The sequence below is a fragment of the Mustela nigripes genome, chromosome 6 (assembly GCF_022355385.1).
Source record: "Mustela nigripes isolate SB6536 chromosome 6, MUSNIG.SB6536, whole genome shotgun sequence".
NCBI lineage: Eukaryota > Metazoa > Chordata > Mammalia > Carnivora > Mustelidae > Mustela > Mustela nigripes.
The window spans coordinates 112,418,571-112,439,968 of record NC_081562.1 but is presented as its reverse complement, the minus strand read 5'-3'; the positions used below and the strand labels follow the sequence as shown (position 1 = coordinate 112,439,968).

At 45.2% G+C, this 21,398-nt stretch overlaps 1 protein-coding gene across 7 annotated transcripts in view; it reads left to right on the top strand.

The window, feature by feature from the left end:
- The window catches only part of LOC132020017 (prostaglandin F synthase 1-like), a 147,081-nt gene extending 125,783 nt beyond the window's left edge, over nucleotides 1–21,298 (top strand). The window contains exons 1-12 of one of the 7 annotated variants that reach the window (XM_059403999.1): nucleotides 767–984; nucleotides 1,723–1,850; nucleotides 2,618–2,684; nucleotides 5,974–6,096; nucleotides 7,816–7,983; nucleotides 11,482–11,598; nucleotides 12,296–12,373; nucleotides 13,533–13,655; nucleotides 16,386–16,495; nucleotides 17,207–17,372; nucleotides 17,919–17,998; nucleotides 20,277–21,298. In XM_059403999.1, the coding sequence (XP_059259982.1) occupies nucleotides 6,010–6,096; nucleotides 7,816–7,983; nucleotides 11,482–11,598; nucleotides 12,296–12,373; nucleotides 13,533–13,655; nucleotides 16,386–16,495; nucleotides 17,207–17,372; nucleotides 17,919–17,998; nucleotides 20,277–20,319 (972 nt within the window). In that variant the 5' untranslated portion in view covers nucleotides 767–984; nucleotides 1,723–1,850; nucleotides 2,618–2,684; nucleotides 5,974–6,009 and the 3' untranslated portion in view covers nucleotides 20,320–21,298. The other 6 variants (XM_059403995.1, XM_059404000.1, XM_059403997.1 and 3 more) reach the window with 6 other exon arrangements.
- The last annotated feature ends 100 nt before the right edge of the window (nucleotides 21,299–21,398 follow it).

The window sequence follows — 21,398 nt, the reverse complement described above, 5'->3', positions numbered from 1 at the left end:
TAAAGCAAGTTTCACATACTTTCCCTTCCTTCTGTGTCACTCTAGGCCCTGAACATTTCCCAGTATGTCATGGATTTATTTTCATACTCGCCCAGGGGGCCGCCCAGCTCTGCGATGTGCGTCAAGGGCTTGTAATTACCATCCTAGGAAGAGACCCGTGCTGTGATTTTCTTCCCTGCTGTGGATGCGTGGTGACCAGATCTCACCCTATACCCTCCAGGTGTCTTCTGTTACTGAGGTCTCAACTACCTAAATCTCCCTGGCGATCTCCACCCCATTCCCCGAGTGCACCTAATGGCCATGGGATGCTACAGTATAATGGGGCCAACTATGTAAACGTACTTTATTCTACTTTATCATTATTCTCTTAAAAGTAGTCTCTACGCCCAATGTGTGGCTTGAACTCATGGCCCTGAGAGTTGTCCGTTCCACCGACTGAGCCCGCCAGGCATCTCAGACAGACTTTAAATTTTGGTAAGCTGACATTTTAATACCCATAAAATGGGAACTTGGTGTTTCTTGGTAAACCTTGGCCCATCCAGAAGTGTTGAGGCACCAAATAGCTCCAGGCTGGTCACAGTGTCCTGTTGGTCACAGGGAACACCATATAATGTTCAGTGGAGCCAGCCAATCCCAAGCCTACTCACCTTGCCTGATCCTTTCTGGAAAGCCACAATATAAGCTCTTGGTGTCCATGGCTCTGCCCGGTTGCAACCCCAGGGCTCCCGCCGAGTGCCCCGAGTGGCCGCGGTGAGTATGAAACGACCTTTAAACTTTCCTTCTCTCTCTCCCCCTCTTGGCTTTCAGTCGGTGCTGCTGGGCTCCTTTGCAAAGGCAGTGTTCAGTACCTTTTCGAAGCAGACGAGATCGCGATCTCCTCGCTCCCACCCAGGATGGACAGCACGAGGCACTTTCATTTCTGCTCCTCGGATGGCTTCTAGCTGACATCTGTCATGACTCAGTGGAGCTTCTCCCTAACGGCCGGTGAATCAGAATGTCCTTGATCTCTGGGGAGTTTGGCTCGCTCTTCTGTGCCATCTGTCTTCTTCAGCATATTTGAAAACTATTTGTCTTTTTCTGGACAATTTCTTTTCTTTTTTCTTTTTTTTTTTAAAGATTTTATTTATTTATTTGACAGGCAGAGATCACAAGTAGGCAGAGAGGTAGGTAGAGAGAGAGAGAGGAGGAAGCAGGCTTCCTGCTGAGCAGAGAGCCCGATGAGGGGCTTGATTCCAGGACCCTGGGATCATGACCTGAGCTGAAGGCAGAAGGCTTTAACCCAATGAGCCACCCAGGTGCCCCTCTGGCCAATTTCTAAGAGCTCTTTGAGGTCATATAGATAAGCTCCCTTTCATCCAGTTGATAAATATTTTCCAGATTTATCGTTTGCCTGTTAACTCTGATGAAAGTGAACTTTGCCATGCAATGTTTTGACGTTTGTATGTGCAACAAGGTTTATCTCTTCTTCCATAAGTTTCATAAGTTTATTTCCTAAGCCCATTAGGGATCAGGAGTGATATTGTATGATATTTCTTGAAAGTTGAGTGAGGGGTCAAACAGAAGACAGCTGGAATATCCAGTCCGCTTCTGCACTCCATCTGGTACAACAACCCACACCACGTAAAGCACGGAAAACTCCACTGTAGACCTGCAAGATAATGAGGATAAAAAAAGAAAAGAGCCCCTTGGCATCATGAAGATAGTCTTTCTCTTGTGCCTCAGAAAGGGACCGCAGGGGCCTCCGTGGGTCCTGTGACTCCGCTTTGAGAACCACGGCTTTGAAGTTCACAGGAAACCAGCTTTCCTTTGGTCCTGGGCCGTCAGAGCTCTTCAATATTTGAAATTAGCAGGTGTGTTATAGTGAATATTAGGGATCTAAGAAAAGGAAAGAAAAGCGGTGGGAAATGCTACACAGTGCTTGATGTCAATTACTGTGAGGATAAGATCAGTTGTGTTTCTACACTTCGGTAGTGAACGAGCCAGAAGGAAATTTTTGGACACGCGCAGAATTCTGTTGGGGATGACAAAGATGTCTTGCTTAGAGTTAGTGCTGATGGTTGCAAAATGTTGTGAATCCCTTTAATGGCACTGGACCGTCAAAATGATAATCATTGCTATGCAGATTTTATCACAGTTAAGACCTAATCGATAGAAAGATAATTGTAGATATTATAAATGTCTACTAATGATATGGAGCAGAGATCCACAAAGTGGGCAGGACTCACTGCCTGTGTGCGCATTGCCCACAAGCTAAAAATGACTTAGACATGTTTTCTAATGGCTGAAAAATCCAAAAGATGGATAATATTTCATGATACTTGAAAATTATGTGACTTCCAACTTTTAGTATTCAGAAGTAAAGCGTTTTGGAACCAAAAAATTAGCCTAAATGGCGAGATTTGGATGACACATTTATCTTTGGTTAGGGACCTCACTTAGTAAAATCAGTGACAAATTCAACGTATTTTATCTGTGTTCGTCCTACTTTAATATTTCAACCGCCTTTTCCTAACCTTTATACTAATTTCCTCTTTTTCACTCTAATTGCGAACTCATGGCCTTTCATAGAATCAGTTTCTTCCAAATAACGATGTTAATGTTATTTTCATTTTCAAAGTGTCACAGATGATCTGACAGGCTTCCTTCCTTGGATACCTTGTTTTATCAGCCTTGTTGCTGGCGTGGTAAGCCTCGATTTCCAGTTCTCGATTGCCTCGGTTCTGGTTTCAGTTCTGTGTTGAATTTTCAGGATGCAAGATACAAATATCTACTCTCTGAGAAGGCAGATTTACTTTCAGAGGAGACAGAGCTAGCGAGTAAACTCTGGTCACTGGTATCACGCATGAGAAGTAGGGGTCGGTGGAGACGCTCCTGGATCCTGTTTGCCTCCTTTAGGAGAGACAGGACCAGAAACAGTATCTTCAATAGAATTTTAGAAGTATGAGCTCGTCATGTTTCCATTTGAACGTTTCTTACAGGGTGAGGTATTGTCAACCACTAATATCTTATACTATGTTGACAGTTACTTTATTAAAGCAGTTGGCTAAAGGAAATTTAAATAATAGGGAGAAATCAGGCAAATAGAAACTGAGGTTTGAGAGCTTTGAGAATTAGTACCCATAGGAATTTCAGGTCCTGAATCAAGGCAGCAGTCCGTATCAAAGTCCAGAAAATACCCACAAGTGTTTCATAATTGAACAATCCCTGGTATGAACTATGCAACCTAAAGAGAAGGTGCAAGTTGCTGAGCTGGCTTTGGGCAAGCTCAAAGGTCTTGGAAGAATTTCTAAACTCAGCAAGCAGAGATGGAACAGTTCTAGGTGGTGGGGCCAAGGCAAGGAGTTGGAGGGTAATGACAGGCGAGGTCTGAGCAGAGGAGACCAGGAGGGGACAGGCTGAGAAAGCGTTTGGGGACTCCAAATCTGGTCAGGCTGGGCACCTGCTGGCAAGTTCACTGTGACCAATTACACAATAAAATCTACAAACCCAGGGACTTTTAAAATACATTTTAATCTGTTTCTTCAAAAATAATACAGTAGCTTTTAGGGAGCTTAAAAATTGGGTACTCCAGAACAGAGACCAAAATCACCATAAAATAATAACTGTCACAGTAATCATCAACATTCGGAGTTTCATACCCGTGCATGCATTGTTTCTGCAGTGAAATCTTCATTTACTACATTCACGTCACCATCTCTGTAGCTGATCTTTTTAGGGAATACACAATTTAAAACAGACTCGTGAAAGTGGTATTTCATTTTTAATGTGCATTTTCTTTCTTGCCCCACAGAAAAGTAATTTTTATTGAGGTATCATGGGCGTATACCGCTGCGTGTTTCAGATGTGCAGCGTGTTGATTTGATATTGGGATGGATTGCACAGATGGCCACAGTGTGTGTAGTTAGCAAACATGTCGTGCCCGTCTCTGATGTGTAAGCAAGGTGGACGGCAGAATAGACTTCCTGGGAGTCTAGTGCCTTTTTGAGAAGCAAGAGAAAGGAAATGCTTTAATGCACCCGATTTAGGCAGGAGAGGAGAGGAAAAGATTAACAGAGTCGGAATCCAGAAATTATCCTGACAGCGTTAGTCAGCCTCTTGTACTGTGGATAGTACAATGCTAGAAAAGGAGGGTGACAGCCCAAGAGTCTGTTCAGAAATTTTTCGCTGAGGAATCGCAATACTGCCACAGGGTCAAGGAGCTAGGAATTTTCATGCTCTGTTGATCAGTGTGTAAACACCGATGTGGCATTGCCTTTTGAGAAACTGACTTGGAAACATCAGATAAGGCTTCAAAATATATGTATTTCATAATTTTCCATAACATCATAAAATCTGAATAAACATCATTATTATTTTTTTTCAAAATTACTGTTTAGGAGGCCTTTGCATTTTGCCTTGTTAACATATCATGAAGCAGATAATGCCTGGGTTTCAATTGCTTATTTATTTATTTAGTTTTAAAGATTTTATTTATTTGAAAGAGAGAGTAAGCACAGCCAGGGGAGGGGCAGAGGAAGAGGGAGAAGCAGACTCCCTGCTGAGCAGGGCACCCTACACAGGGCTCCATCCCAGGCCCTTGGGATCATGATCTGAGCTGAAGGCAGATGCTTAATCAACCGAGCCACCCAGGTGCCCCTCAACTGTTCTTTTAATTCATCAATTCAAACTTAGAAATGGAGGTAGGCCCAGGGTTAGAGCTTCATTAAATAGTTTAAGAACAAAATTGATCAGAGATTAATCATTCTAAGTCCATGTTAGAATAATACAAATGGATTTGGGGTCATCAAATTCAACTCAAAATGGTTGAAAGACTTAAAAGTAGACCTAGAATTTTAAGACTATGGAGGAAAACATAGGAGGAAATCTCAGTGACATTGATCAGGATTTCGTAAATAAGACACTAGAAGTACAAGCAATAAGACAAAAATAAACATGTGGGACTACATCAAATCAAAAAACCTGTGTACAGCAAAGGAAACCATCAACAGAGAGAAAAGGTGTTCTTTGGAATGGAAGTATTTGGAATTTGCTAACTATATATTTGATAAGAAGTTCCTTTCCAAAATGTGTAAGGAACTCCTACAATCTGTTAGTAAAGGAAACTAATAACCAATTCAAAAACAGGCAAGGTCTCGTGTAGACATTTCTCCAAAGAAGATAAGCAAATAGCTAAGGGTTACATGAAAAGATGCTCCACATTGCGCATTGTCAGGGAAGTGCAGATCAAACCACAGCATCAGTTCATGCCATCAGGATGGCTATTAACAAAAAACAATGGGCAATGGTTGTCAGAGAAGATGTAGAGAAATTGGAATTCTCAAGAAGTGGAGTGTCAACAGTACAGCCATTTTGGAAAGCACTTGGCAGATTCTCGGAACATTAAATCTGGGTTTGCTGTATGACTCAGTGTTCCAGGCTTACGTATAGATCCAAGAGAACTGGAAATGTATGTCCACACAAAAACATGTGCATGGATGTTTACTCAAGCATTATTCCCAATAGGCAAAAAGCAGAAAAAAACCCCAAATGTTTGTTAACTGATGAATGGATAAAAAGCATGTGGCACATCTGTACTAAGGGATGCCAGTTAGCCATTAGAAAGAATGAAGTACATTACCCAGTATGACGTGGATTGGCCTTGAAAACATTATGCTAAGTGAATGCAAGTAGTCACAAAATGCCACATAGGGTATGAGTGCATTTGCATAAAATTTCCCGAATAGGCAGATCCAAAGAGACAGAAAGAGGTCTCCAGGGGTTGAAGGGAGAGCGGAATGGGGAATTGTTTCTATGAGTATTGGGTCTTAGAAGGGGTGGTAACATGTTCTAAAATGGTATATTGGTCACAACTCCATGAATGGACTAAAAACTGCTGACTTGGGTATTTTAAAGGGATGGTTTTATGGTACGTGACTTATACCTCATTAAAGCTGTTTTAAAAGTAGCAATTTCATTATTTTCTCCCCTTGGCAGATTTCTTTTAATTAAAAACCAGAAGAGTGCAAAGAGATGAATCCAATGAAAGTTTGCTCTGTAAGGCTGAATGACGGACACTTCATGCCTATGCTGGGACTTGGCACTTCTGCTCCTAGTCAGGTAGTCAAATGACATTGGAGATGGAGAGTGGCAGACAAGGGTCCTTACCAGAATCATAATTCAGGAAATGCACTAGGGCCTCATTCTCTCCATTGGTAATAACCTAACCTTCCTTCCAGGTTAGGTTATTTACTGCATTAAGTCAGTGCTTTTATAATATTAATAGGCATAAAACACCCGAGGATCTTGTGAAAAATGCAGATTGGGGGCTGCACCCACAAAGGTTCTGAATGAGTAGATCTGGGATAGAGCTCAAAAATCCACATTTCTAACAAGCTACCCAGTGACTCTGATGCTACTTGTCCAAGGATCACAGTTGGAGTGGCGCTCTATCAAGGGACATGGAAGTATGTCATCTGTCTGCAGTCCAGGAGTGGGCAGGGTTGTTTCTGTTCCTTTCACTTGCTGTCCTGTGTAGCCATTCACAATCCATTGGAATCGATGAGATCCAGGAGGCAGGGACTTAACAGCAAGCTTGCTTGTCATGAAGTTTCTCTGTAACGCCCAGGGTCCAAGAGCTCTCTGTCCACCAGCAGTCATAGAATACCTAGAGAAATCTCAGCCGCTGAAGGACCTGGAGAGAGACAAGATTCATGTTAGAGAGCGTGTTGGTGGTCTGGAATGGAAATATGCTCTTAGAGGCCAGGTTGTTAAGATTGTGCCGTGGGGAGAGCCAAGTAGCCCTTGGAAATTCTCTCTCTGCTTGAAACTCTGAACGCCATGCATGTCTTGCATTTGAACATTGCAAATTTACAAGAGCGCATTGTCAGCAGTTCTTGGTGGAGGAGGTTATAATTATTTAGAAGAAAGTTGTAGGGTTCATTCTCCAGCACGAGAGTCACATGGGATGTCATGCTGAGGACCCAGAAAGAACGCTAGCACAGAGCGTTGCTTTTCCTCGGACTGGGCTCTTATTTAAGTCTGTGTCATTGGGAGTTACGAATGAAAAAATATCCCCGGGAGACCTTTTAAGTGAGGGAGAGGAGGATCAGAGAGAGGGGAAGTTACAGATAACTTGGAAAGCCCATCCTGGCAGTCCAGCAGAACCGTAGGCAGCTAAGAACAATAACCGAGTCGTTTCCTGGTTTTAGGAGAAAATGTCACCTACAGACCACCATAACAACACACTTAATGACGAGGTATTTTTGCATGAAAGAATAGTTTACTTTCTTTTACATCTCTATCCTTCCTCAAAGGTTGTTTGAAGTGTTTTCCCAAGTTGCCATAGGTAAATCATTAATTTATTCTGTGTACAGTTGCACTTTCATTGAATTGAGAGATAATTTGCGTCTCAGACTCCTGAATTGCCATCAGTGTAATAATCTCTTACAGACTGAAATAACTTGGACTATAATTCTATAGATTGGCTAAACCCACAGATCATGTAAATCCAGAGGCAGGGGGGTTAAAACCAGTGACAAGTTGGGTCAGCTTATGGGCTCACGAGATCCGATGGTGAGCACCTTCTCCTAGTGTTCGTAGCTTGAAGTTAGCCGTGGTGGTAGGATTTACACCACAGAAACTAGCAAATGCCATAAATCAGGACTTCTTCTCTTCAGAGAATCAGTTATTAAACATTTACTGCTAAGGTTCTAAATATTTACCTCTGTCGCCTCTAGCTCTCAGCCCTTAGCAAAACAATAGGTTCTGCAGAATACCTCTGCTTGTGGAACTGGCCATTCCGGAATCCAGTAGGTCCTTGTCTTTGTGGTCTTCTAGGTCCCGAAGAGTAAGGTGGAAGAGGCCGTCCAGACAGCAATCGATGTAGGCTACCGCCATATTGACTCGGCTTATTTGTATCAAAATGAGGAAGAGATCGGGAGGGCCATCGGGAAGAAGATTGCTGATGGCACCGTGAAGAGAGAGGACATATTCTACACGACGAAGGTTCTGTGTATAGTTCCCTCGGTGTCTGTGAATAATGACGTGGAAGTTCTCTTTTCTATGATGTTGGAAAAGAGAACTACCACAAGGATGAAATTAATGTTTGTGAAAGTACTTATGTACATTGTTAACTTTTTTAGAAAAAGAATTTATTTATTTATTTGACAGAGATCACAAGTAGGCAGAGAGGCAGGCAGAGAGAGGGGGGGTCCTGCTGAGCAGGACCCTGAGATCATGACCTGAGCCGAAGGCAGAGGCTTTAACCCACTGAGCTACCCAGGTGCCCCTGTTGTTAACTTTTTAACAAAAATTTATTTATTTTAGAGAGTGAGAGTGTGTACATGCACGTCAGCAGGGGGAGGGGCAGAGAGAGAGAGAGAGAGAGAGACTCTCAAGCAGATTCCCTGCTGAGCACAGAGCCTGCTCTGTCCTCAGTCTCATGACCTGAGATCTTAACCTGAGCCAAAATCAAGACTTGGACATGAACAGTGACTCTTGGAACACTACATCAAAAACTAATGATGTACTATATGGTGATTAACATAACATAATAAGGTAAGAAAAGAAAAAGAAAAAAAAAACTTAAGACACTTAAGCAAGTGAGCCACCTAGACGTCCATACACACATATATATATTTAAACTTATGAGCCATTTTCTCCTAGTATTTCTCATATCCATGGATATCATATCTGAAAGAAATAGAAGAACTTACGTGCTTAATTCAGACTGGAAAGGGAATCCAAGAGGCATTATTCTAGTAGTGTGCATTGAGCCGATTACTGCTGGAAATAGCTTTTTAAAAGATTTTATTCTATTTGAGAGAGAGAGAAAGAACAATTGGGGTGGGGGTCAGAGGGAGAAGCAGATTCCCCACTGAGCAGGGAGCCCAGTGTGAGACTCGATCCTGGGACTCTGGGATCATGACCTGAGCCGAAGGCAGGTGATTAACAATTGAGCCACCCAGGCGCCCTGGAACCAAATATTTAAATGTGAGGTGAAATAGTCCATGAAGAGAGGGTTGAAGTCCACACAAGTGAATCCTAGGCAGGTCTGTGAACAGGTATCTCTCCCTTTTCACTCCAGAAGATGAAGCTTCCTTTATGACCATGTTAGACATGGTATCACCGTCTTACTCTCATCTCCTTGTCTCCTTTTGTTTCCTTGGCTTTAGCAAATTTGGTTGATTTTCCTTACACTATTACTTCCTAAAATAAGCTGACTAAAGTGCCCTCCTCCCCCCAAATCCCTATAGGGTCCATTTATCTCTGGAACACTGGATCATTTAATACAGTCAAGGTGCACTTTTCTGAATCACAGCTTCTTAAGGTTCTTGTTTAATATGCAACTTCCCAGCTCAGTCTCCAGGGACTGCGATTTATTGTGTTGAGGTAGGACCCAGGGGTGCGTTCTGTACAGGCAGACCAAGTAATTCCTTCACGTTCTAGAGTCTGACACCCTCTGTGTAGGGCCATACTTGTCCATTTCTACCTCATTGTCTTCATTCTGTATGAAAAGGAAGCTACAAGGATACAGAACGTAGAAGCTTGCCGGGATGATTTGTCACTTCCCAGTGACGGCATGTGGATCTGCGCTTGTTTATTTGCCATTTGATTATTATTTTTTTTAAAGCTGAATCAAATAGTTTTATTTGGTTTTACTCAGGCTAGAAGGGGAGGCAGTAAGCCCCAGATGCGTCAATCAACTAAGCCATATTAAAATAAAACAATTTTTTTATTGACATGGAGTTAAAAGATAGAGCATTTTTGTTATGGAAGTAGAGTTGAAATACAGTATTTATTAGCTCCAGGCATACAACAGAGTGTTTTGACAGGTCTCCATTACGCAACACTCACCACGATAAGTGTAGCCCCCGTCCGTTACCATACAACACTGTTGCTGCATTGTTGACTGTATATACTCTCCATTCTTCATGATCTGCTTACCGTATGACTGCAAGTCCGTACTCCCTGGTCCCCTTCACCTGTTTCACCCGTTCCCTGCCTCCCCTCCCTTCTGGCAACTACCAGCTACCATTTTCTCCTCTGTATTTATGAATCTGTTTCCATTTATTTGTTCATTCGTTTTGCTTTTCAGATTTCACATATATGTGAAATCATATAGCATTTTTCTTTTTTATTTCACTTAGCATAATATCCTCTAGGTCCATCCATGTTGTCACAAATGGCAAGATTTCACTTTTTATGGACAATATTCCATTTTACATATATACCTATATACCCCATTTTTTTAGTCCTTTCGTCTATCAATGGACATTTGAATTGTTTCTATATCTTGGTTGTTGTAAACAATGTTGCAATAAACATAGGGATGCATGTGTCTTTTTTGAATTAGTGTTTTCATTTTCTTTGGGTAAATACCCCAAAGTGGAATTAGAGTAGTGGATCATATGGCATTTCTAGTTTTAGTTTTTGAGGAAGCTCCCTCCATACTGCTTTCCACAGCAGCTGTGCCAGTTTGCACTCCCACCAGCAGTGCAGGAGGGTCCCCTTTCTCCGAGTCCCCGCCAACACCTATTGTTTCTCATGTTGTTGATTTTAGCTGTTCTTACAGACGCAAGGCGGTATCTCATTGTGGTTTTGATTTGGGTTTCTCTGGCGTTGAGAATCTTTTCATGTGCCTGTTGGCCATCTGCATGTCTTCTTTGGAAAAATGTCCATGCGGGTCTTCTGCCATTTTTAATCAGATTATGTTTTTCTTTTGGTGTTGAGTTGTATAAGTTCTTTATGTATTTTTGATATTAACCACTTATCAGCTATGTGATTTGCAAATATCTTTTCCCATTCTGTAGGTCGCTTTTTTGGTTTTGTTGAGTGTTTCCTTTGCTGTGCAGAAGCTTTTTACTTTGGTGTAGTCTCAGTGGTTTCCTTTTGCTTTTGTTTCCCATGCCTCGGGAGACATGTCCATAAGGATGGACACATTTTAGAGACATGTGAGGAGACTTGTCCATAAGGATGGACACATTTTAGGATTGTTTGTTCTAGTTCTAGTTGCTGTTGGTATTTTGAGCCTGATTGCATTGGATCTGTACACTGCTTTAGGTAGTATGGACATTTTGACAATATTAATTCTCCCAATCTGCAAGCATGGTATGTCTTTACATTTCTTTGTGTCATCTTTAATTTCTTTCATCAAGGTCTTATAATTTTCAGAAACCAGGTCTTTTATGTTCTGGATTAAATTTATTCCTAGGAATTTTATTCTTTTTCGTGCAATTATCAATGGGATTGCTTTTCTTAACTTCTTTTTCTACTGCATCCTTATTGTATAGAAATGCAGCAGATTTCTATATATTAATTTTGTCGCCTGCCACTTTACTGGATTCTGAATTTATCAGTTCTCATAGTTTTTTTTTTTTTTTTTTTGGTGGAGTCTTTATATAGTATCTTGTCTGCATCGCAAATAGTGAATTTTGTACTTTATTTCTCCTAAAGACTCTTAAAAAAACCCATCTCATACCATTTCTCTTCCAACCTCTGCAGGTGTGGGGAACCTTCTTCCGGCCAGAATTGGTTCGAACCAGCCTGGACACATCTCTGAGGAAGCTTGGGTTGAGCTATGTGAATCTTTATCTCATTCATTTCCCAGTAGCTTTGAAGGTTAGCAAAAGTTATTTTACATTGATGATCAACGTAACAACTAGTAGCTGAATACAACAGAGGATATAGTTATTAAAGATGAGGAGGAAAGATGCATAATACTTTGAGATTCCCCTTCTTTTCTGCTCTAATATTCCCTTCCAGCCCCAGAGTGAAGAGAGTTCACTGGTTTCCATGGCTTTGCTTCACTCTTGTAACTGCATTGCCTGTATTTTCAAGACCCCATGTTCCTGAATCTCAGCCTCTGTCCTTTCCTGTCTGGGGAATGTCCCAGTGTGACCAGTTGGCGCACAAGAGATGTAGTGAGTCTGGAACTCAGGCCTGGAGATGCGGACGAGTCACGCTCTTGTAAGGCCCCTCCAGGTGGAAAGCGGGGGTGGGAGCCTCCTGTCCCACAGGGTTGGGGGCCAAAGAGCTCCCAACTGGCATCACCCTCACTTCTCCCAAGGATGGGGCCTTGGGTGTCTCAAGTTGCCCTTGACACAAACAATATTTATTAAACCCTTAGCAGTTAAAAGCACACTTTCTAGGAAGGACACTTCCTCCAGGTACTTTCTTTCCCTCTACCCTAATCTTTCCATTTCTTTCAAGAACAAGAATAGATTGCTGCATGAGCTTCAAGGTCTCTAGGCTCTAGATGGCTTGGACGAGGCCAAAGATAGCTTTCTACAACCGCTCATTCTTTTCTGTGTCCCAGCCTGGGGAGGAATTTATCCCAAAGGACAAAGATGGAGAAGTCATTTTTGACACAGTAGATCTCTGTGCCACATGGGAGGTGAGTACAGCCCCAAAGATGCCACCTATGTCCCTGCATGCTGGGAGACAGAGGGTGGACAAGGAACTCGGGAGATGTGTGTCTTGTCCAATTCTGCTCCCATGTAGCCCTGGATGAGTCCCTGGATGTCCCTCTGCCTTGGCTTCACATCTCCCCCATTCAATACCTCAGCAAGTACTTTTTGAGTGCCTATGGTGTACTCAGTGCTGAGTATTTTTAAGTTCTCGGGCTGCTTCAGGGAGCAAATCAAGATGTCCGGCCGCATGGATAGGAAGGTGCTCTGGCACGGGGGAGGAATGGGAAGGGATAAGCTGGCTAAGGGGACCGAGAACGCCAGGGCAGCTACGGGATGCAGATGGGCAGGGTAGGGCCTCCTGGGCCAGCCGGCAGTGGGCAAGGAACTGATCGTGTGGGTGCCTGGAGGGAGGGTGACGCACGTAGAAGGAAGGCCAAGGTCCCGTGCTGTTGTTTTTACCTGAGAAAGACTGAGAGCAAGAGAGAGAGAGGGAGCACCGAGGGAGAGAGAGAAGCAGCCTCTGCTGAGCAGGGAGCCTGATGCGGGACTGAATCCCAGCACCCCGGGGTCATGACCTGAGCCAAAGGCAGACGCTCAACTGAGCCACTCCACGGCGCCCAAGGGCCGGTTTTTAAGGAGAGAGAGAACGTGTCATGTTCAAGAGCAGCAAGGGGCCTGTGACTGGACCAGAGTGACTTGGGTAACCTTCATAGGGAATGAGGTCAAAGGGAAAAGAGGGAGCCAGTGGTCTGGGGGACAGGTATGGTCTCCTTCCTGCTTCCTGGGCTTCCTGGGCTGCACCTCCTGCTCTCCTGGGGCCCATTTTGCCATCGCTCAGGGTTTTCCGGGTTTCTAGATGTCAGCTAAAAATCACCCTGGCCCTTTGGGCTCCGTCTTGAACGTCTTGCCTTCTTTACTTACTCTATCTTCTGACTCGTTTTTCTCCTCCTATTCTTTTCGTTGTCATTCTCCCACGTGGTTAATTCCTTCCCCTTTATTGACCCTGGCACCTTTGGCGGCTTTGTCTTTCCTGCTCTGTCTCGGGGTCTCTCCCGGCCCCAGGCCCCACGCCGAGCCCACCCCCGTTCATCACGCTTCCCCCGCGAGTTACACAGGTCGCTCCTCACACCCCTTCCTCCTCAGGCCATGGAGAAGTGTAAGGATTTAGGGCTGACCAAGTCCATCGGCGTGTCCAACTTCAGCCGCAGGCACCTGGAGAGGATCCTGAACAAGCCAGGGCTCAAGTACAAGCCAGTCTGTAACCAGGTGAGCCGGACCCATCCGCCCCCAAGCTCTTCTCCGTCCTCAGCTTCCTCTTCCCTCCTTCCAGCAAGGTCCCCAGCAGCCTCCCCCTCTCCTGCAGAGAACAGAGCGCATTGCAGGTTGTTGAGACAGGTCCAAGGCCACATTGCTTCATAAAAAAACATCCAAGGGTCAGGTTGGAACGTAATGGACTAGGTGTTACGGCGGTTGGTCCTAGAAAATGAAAGCTAACGCGCCGCCGAGCTTTCTCATCTCCAGTCAGCAAAGTTGGAGCATCCTGTGAGAGGAAAACGGGGCAACTCTTTTGAGCTCTGTATCATGCGGCGACCACCGAGACCCGATGGTACGAAATCAGCCCACCACACCGTGAATACGTGAACGCCACTGAACCGTCACTTAGAAATGGCCAAAATGGTAAACTTGTTTTTGTTTTTTTTTTTAAATGGTAAATTTAGGTTTGGTGTATTTTAACACAAAAACACATTTACAAGTAAAAAAAAAAAATTAAGAAATCCCCTTGTCAAGATAAACCTGCTTTAATAAGCCACACGAACGACTTGCTCGTCTCAGAAAATAAGGTGAGAAGTCCGATGAGCCGGGAGGTAAGCGGCCGGCCGTCTGCGCTCGGCAGGGCCCACACTCACCATGTCTACATCATCTCCTTTAAAACCTCTCACGGGCCGGCTGACCGGAAGGGAGAGGCAGTTTATGTATTCAATACTTGCGAGGCTTATTTTTGGATGAAAAATACAAATGGGAATTCTAAAAAGTTGTGTTCTGCGTTGCTGAAGAGGTTTAGCTCCACTTTGGGCATCATGGGTTTGGAGAAAGTAAATAAACTGGTTTTGACCTGCGTAGTGGTGACAAATTAAGAAGCTGAGTGGTCGCGACCTCTGCAGTGACCCTGAGCTCTACGGGGCCAACAGAACGTGGCCAAGTGGAGGCCATTGGTTAGTGGGGAGTCTACACGGGCCCGAAGAGCTAGGGCAGAGTGTAGATCCTTGTGACCTGTGAGGCAAAAATTCCGTCGTGGACGGTGGGTGAGGTCAGGTGGACCCGGGTCCTGGTTTGGCTTGTGGACCTGCGTACAATCTGCCCCCCTTCCTCCCTGTTCGTGGTGCTGACCGAGCCGCAAACACGTGCGGCCGTGACCCAGAGAGTTAATCTGGCCCAGCAAGCCATCTCATTCCGGATCTTTGCTCCTTCTGATCTGACCACCAGAATCAGGGGAAAAGCAACGAGAAAGGTGTGCAGTAGAAAGTGCTTCTGGCACCCTCTGGTCTGGGATCGGGCTTGTAAGAAGCGACGGGGTTGTCCTTTGCATCCGAACAATAATGAAAAAGCTGGACCAATGGAGAACCAGCTACTCTCTCAATCCATCAGAGGATTGAGGTCACAGGGCAAGCTGTGGCCCCGACAGTTGGAGAGGCAGACAGACAGATGCAGAGAATTGCGGCTTTCTAGGAACACAGCCACTGAGAGGGTCCCCGTGGGGCAGGAAAGCGTCAAACAGAGCTGCTCACTTGCTGGAGGCTCAGAGTACCAGAGCTGAAGACTCCAGGGGGCTCATCTATGGGATGGTCCCCAGACTTTCATAGCTTGTACCCCCAGAAACCCTACCAGGATTTCCCAGTGAACACTCATGCTTCTATCAGGGGGAAGGGGAAGTGGCCAGCTTGAAAAATGGCCAGAACGTTCTGTTTCTGTTCAGGCCCACCCCACAGTGGAGACTACTACCCTGCAGCCTAACCACTTGGGGTTTAACTCAAGCCCAATTGATCTGAGGATCTGATGGAAGGGAATCTAGCCAAGGCCAGCCCAAGAGTCCCCAGCTGAGCTGAGCTGGTCCTCAGCCCACCTGTCCCATGCCTGGGGCAATAGTCTTGGCCTACCTAGATCTGGACTAGAAAGCAGAGAAAAGGCAGTTAGCATTCTGGGTAAAGGTTCTGGATTTCCTGCTCTCCAGGTGCATGGAAGGAAGACAGAAAGTCAGATGGAAAGTCAGGTGACAGCACCACTGATCACCATCTACGGCACAGAAGCCTCTCTACTAGCAGTGTGTGCGTGTCACGACACTGGTAACAGTTTCTGATGAATAACAACTAGCCATTTCTTTCCACGTGATGGTAAAGGGGCCAGAAGTCCCAAATCCCTCTACACCTGGGACCAGACTGAGCCTGGGGAAGGGAACAGGTGCGGGGGTGCAGAGCAGGGCCGGCATTTGGAGGCTCCTAGGATCACGCGGAGACCTTGCAGTACGGTGTGGTGGGAAAGAGGAAAGCACTCTGGCTTGTGGGGCCAAACTGGCCTAACGAACATGGCTCAGATGTGGAGGATGAGTGACTGCTTTCCAGGTGTGGTGACTGTGAAGAGAAGAGGTCAGTGTGAGGCTGAGGATAACTAGGAAAGGCAGAGCTGCTCCTCTGTAGACACCAGCAGTGCGTGAGACTGACCCAAGCCCGCCTTGTGCTCTCCAGTCAGAGAGACTGAGGCTGTCAGGCAACCGCTCACCCGAAGCTTGTCTCCTCTGAGCACCGAGCATGTTTCTCAGCGCTGCTGTGCTGTCTCTGGGTGGTAATCAGGGGTCAGCCTCAGGCCGCTCCACTGGTACCGCTGTGGGTGACAATCGTGTGCACAAAATGCACTTGCCACCACGTGGTGCAGCCCTATCTGTTCCTCACCCATCTGGTGGCTGTGGTCCTGTGTTCAACCATTGTGCCTGGCGTTTTGCAGGTGGAGTGTCACCCTTACCTCAACCAGAGCAAACTCCGGGAGTTCTGCAAGTCCAAGGACATCATCCTGACTGCATATGCTGCCTTAGGGACTGACTTTAGGAAGGAGTGGTAATGACCTCTGTGCACTTATTCTAACCACAGACACCATAGGTACTGGAGTTATTGCTCAGTCCTCGGGGGAAGGTTGACGGTAGACAGCAGGAGTAATCCATTCTGGAAACCCTTTAACGAGCCTACGTTGTCATGACTGAATAACACTATTAGGCAATAAAATATTGCCAGTAAAATATTTTATTAGGCAATAAAATCACTGATGAGAATGTTCCCACAATTTGAAAGCTCTGGCCTTCAAGAGTGACAAAGGGAGCCCATACCACGATTCTGGCAGTTGATAGTTGAGTATAGTTGAGTGAGAGGAGGCAACTGACATCTTCTGTAAGTCTCAGTTTATCTCTTGAAGAGCAATGTAAGAATGCACCTTTTAGCCCTTGATAAAACAGGTCATTCACTGAAACATTTTTGAAATTCTTCTAAAATAATTCTTAAAAAATCAGGGAGATTATTGGGTCCTACTTTGGACATTTTTATCTTCTTGACTTATCCAATCTTCTACCACATTTCTCAGAAATGTTAAAAAAAAAAAATACCTGAGAGTCCTTTTCTGTCTTTCTTTCTCTGGTCCTTGTCTGGATTTACCAAAAGAAGCAGAAACAGGGGTGAAGATAGCCAGAGGGTAACAAGGCAGATTTCAGAGGTGGAAGCACCCCAGAGCAAGCGGCCACATAGCCCAGGCACACAGCTCCTCTGCCTCCCTTCCAGGGTGAACAAGAACTGCCCTGTTCTCCTGAAGGATCCGGTGCTCAACGCCATCGCTGCAAAGCATGGGCGCACTCCCGCCCAGGTGGCCCTGCGTTTCCAGCTGCAGCGGGGCCTGGTGGCCTTGGTAAAGAGCTTCAATGAGAAGAGAATTCAGGAGAACTTCCAGGTATGTCGTAGGGCATGGGAAGCTGGGGACTGTTGGAGGCACCTCACTTCCCTGTGGTCTGGGTTATCTGTGGGGCTCCTGAGCTCTGCTTGGACAAAGCTTAGCTCCGTGTGTTCTGTATGTGTCTGAGGGCCGTACGTAACTGTTCTCTCCTCCGGCTACTCCAAAGAGGGAAGCTGGTGTTGGGAAAGAACTCCAGAGGGTCAGGTTTGGGTCCTGATCCCATTTTTTTTTTTTTTAAACCCCACAGTATGGCCTTGATTTCTTGAGCTGTGAAATGAAGGAGTTAGATGAGATGTGATTTGGGCTTGACCCTGTCTAGGATTCCTTTGCTCCAGCCACCCCACACCCGCCCAGTGCCCCCGAGGGGCCTGTGGGTTCAGTGGACACACTGCCACACTCCTGCAGGGGAATGAACCCCAGGTTCATGACCATCCTCTCATAAAACCTGCATCCATCTCTGGATAAACAGAGGGACGTCTCCAGAGGGACGGGGGCAGTCATAGATGCAGGGAAAAGGAATCCGTCTTCTCATGTTTCTGACAGGTTTTCAATTTCCAGTTGACACCAGAGGACATGGAAAGTCTGGATGGCCTAAACAAAAACATTCGCTATTTTCCAGATGAGTAAGTAGCTCGGTGAGCTGTAGACACTGGCAGCAGGGACTCCATTGGTCTCAATCCACAGAGGGGGGCCTCATCTTTTAGGAAGTGGCTGGGAAACATTTTTCCTTCTGACCTTCCGACCCCATGTTCCCTGTTCTCTCCCACCTCTGTCCCCGCCCCACTTGCATTCCAGGGGCTGGTGTTCCCTGCAGATACCTTTGACTTCTGTCCTTCTCTCTGCTATTCAGTGGCCTTTAGGAAACCTGGGGAAATCCCATAGTCTGCCTCCACCACCAACTTTTCCCTTCCCTTGGGATGATTCCAAGATGCATTCAAACATGCTCCCATCTTTAAAACCAAAACCAAAAATCTTCTCTTGAGCCAACTTCACTCTGGAGTCGCTCAACATTTCTCCTTTCACAGGGAAACTTCTGGAAGAAGTCTATACTTGCTGCCTCCAGGCTTTCCCTCCAGGCTTTCCCTTCTCTGAACCTACACAAAGCAGGCGCCTGCTCTCCACTTCACCAAAACTCTTTCCTCATGGTCCACCATGACCTTCTCTCCTCATTCATCTTGTCTTAGCTGGTGGATCGCTCTCTCCTCCTAGAAACGTGCTCCTGGCTTTCCTTCCCCAGATCCTGTCTGTGTTCCCTTGGTCTCCCTAGCTGGTCCTTCTCGTGTTCTTTGCAGGCTCCTCTCCATGCACTTGACCTCTTAACTTTGGAGAGACTCAGTCCTTGGACTTCTTCTCTTTCCTATCTGCACTGACCTCATCAGCGATTTCATCCAGTTTCATGCTTTAAACACCATCTAAATAAATACACACTCCCCAAATTAGATCCAGCCCAGACCTATGAGGATTGGTGTATCTGTTTACTCAGCAGCACCTGGGTGTGGAATATGAACCTCAAACCCACCATGTCTACAATTGAGCTCCTATGGGATGTCCAGACACCCCCCGCTGCACACCCACACGCACACACACAGCCCAAAGTCTTCCTGCTCAGGTAGCCATCTGCCGTCTGCTCCGTCTCCCAGAGCTGGCACTTCCTGTCCACACCTGGAGGCCAGAGTGGACAGGCACTCCTCTTTCTTGACATCTGGTAGCCTACCTTCTCACTCAGAGTGAAAGCCAAGTTCCAAGTTCCTTACGACACCTGCAGGGGCCTCGCTGTCCGCCTCCATGTCCTTCTGCTCTCGGCCTGCTGACACCAGTGCAGCCCCAAGGCCTGGCTGTTCTGCACAGACACCAGGCCCATCCCAGGGCCTTTGCACTGACTGTTCTCTCTGCCTAGAATGCTCTCCCTCCCCATGGCTGGATGCCCATTCTTTCACCTCCTTCATGTCCTCCCCCAGGGGACACCTCCGTGGTGCTTTCTCTGTCACCTTACCTAGGAATGCAACTCTGCCCAGCAACGCCTTTGTCTCTACTCAACTTCGTTTTCCCTTTGGCATACATTCCTAATTAGCATCCCATGCCATTTATTGATTTATGTTGTTGATTTCCTATTGACCTCCTTCGAAGTGTTAGATTCCTAGGGCAGGATTTAAATACCTACCGTCTCCCCCAGTCATTAATAAAAGCTTGTTGAATGAATAATACCATCATATGATAGAAAGGGAAGGGCAGAGAGTGGAGACATGGGCAGTATTCCTTGGCAGTTAACACTGGTCATTTTAATTAGTAATTAATTGTTTAGTGATTTAGCACTTCTTATCTCAAAATTATTACTATATATGGGGGGGTCTACCTCCCTTGCTAAAATGAAAACCCCCCGATGAAGTATCTTATATCATAACCACTGTATCCACCCCACGTCTAAAAAGTACTTTCTCACCAAGACGTAGATCAATTACTTCCAAGTGCTTGCAAGAAACTGAACCACGGTGACAGTCTCCTCACTCTCCTCGTCATTGCCTTGAAATATTTGTTAACTTGATGGATTAAACTAGGTTGTCATGGTTTTAAAAGAGCCAGAATTCATTTCTGCCCTCTTGGGAGTTTAAAATGGCAACACAAAGAGCTTATCTCCTTAGGTTGTAGACTACTACAATACCTGCAAAAAGGCGACATTTTGGTTTGTTTTTGTACCTGTGATCATGAGCAGGTAAGTATATTCTCTACATTGTATCCCTAACAGTGTCAGGCAGTGGGACATGATTATTGTAAAACCGGGTGACTTTGTACCTATCCAAAAAGAAGGTTCCATTAATATTCATACTTAAACCAGTTTAAAAGAAACCTCTCTTTACCCAGGCCAGAAACAAACTTGACTAAGTCTCTCCCTTTACATTCTAGATTTGTTAGTCATCCAGATTATCCATTCTATGATGAGAATTGACAGCGGTGTCTGGTTGCCCTGGAGTTCTTGGACTCTGGTTGATGATGGGCAAACAGCTCACGGATGAGACGGTATCTGGTTTATCCCACATTGTTTAGCCTGATAGGCTGAATGTGGCTTTAGTCCCTGGATCTGGAAATAAAAGTCACTAAACCCTGTCTTTACTACCCCCCCCCCCCCGCAAAGTCAATGAAAATACATATCAAACAACCTGACCTTTTACTACCTTAGCTTTTTAGTATTTTTGCTTTTTTCTGTGTCACTGAGGTTGAAATGTTAATCCTTTGATCATAGTCCCCTCCCCCAAAAAAGCTAACCATTTAGTATACTTTCAAGCTTTTTACTTGTCCATAAGAATCTTTTTCTTCTTTTGTTCTGTGAGTTTACCACACTACACAAATTTAGCAGACCTTTTAAAAGAATCTAAAACTTAATTAAAACACAATATAAAGGGCACCTGGGTGGCTCAGTGGGTTAAGCCTCTGCCTTCAGCTCAGGTCATGATCCCAGGGTCCTGGGAGGCCCACATTGGACTCTCTGCTCAGCGGGGAGCCTTCTTCCCTCTCTCCCTCTGCCTGCCTCTCTGCCTACTTGTGGTCTCTCTGTCAAATAAATAAATAAAATTTAAAAACATTTTAAAAATAAAACACAATACCAAAAGGCCATATTTCAATTAAAAATCACTCATAATACCAAGGACAAGATTATCAAACCCAGTGAAAAAGGACAAGCAACAGATGCCCTACACCAAGAAGACCAAGATATGAAAATTATCAGAAAAATTTTAAAGCAGCCATCATGAAAATGTTTCAACAAGCAATGGCAAATAACTGGGAACAAATGAAAAGATAGAAAATTTCAATAAAGAAATAGAAGACACAAAATGGAAATTTTAGAACTGAAAAAAACAATAAATGAAATAAGAATCTTGGGGCGCCTGGGTGGCTCAGTGGGTTAAGCTGCTGCCTTCGGCTCAGGTCATGATCTCGGGGTCCTGGGATCGAGTCCCGAATCGGGCTCTCTGCTCGGCAGGGAGCCTGCTTCCCTCTCTCTCTCTGCCTGCCTCTCCATCTACTTGA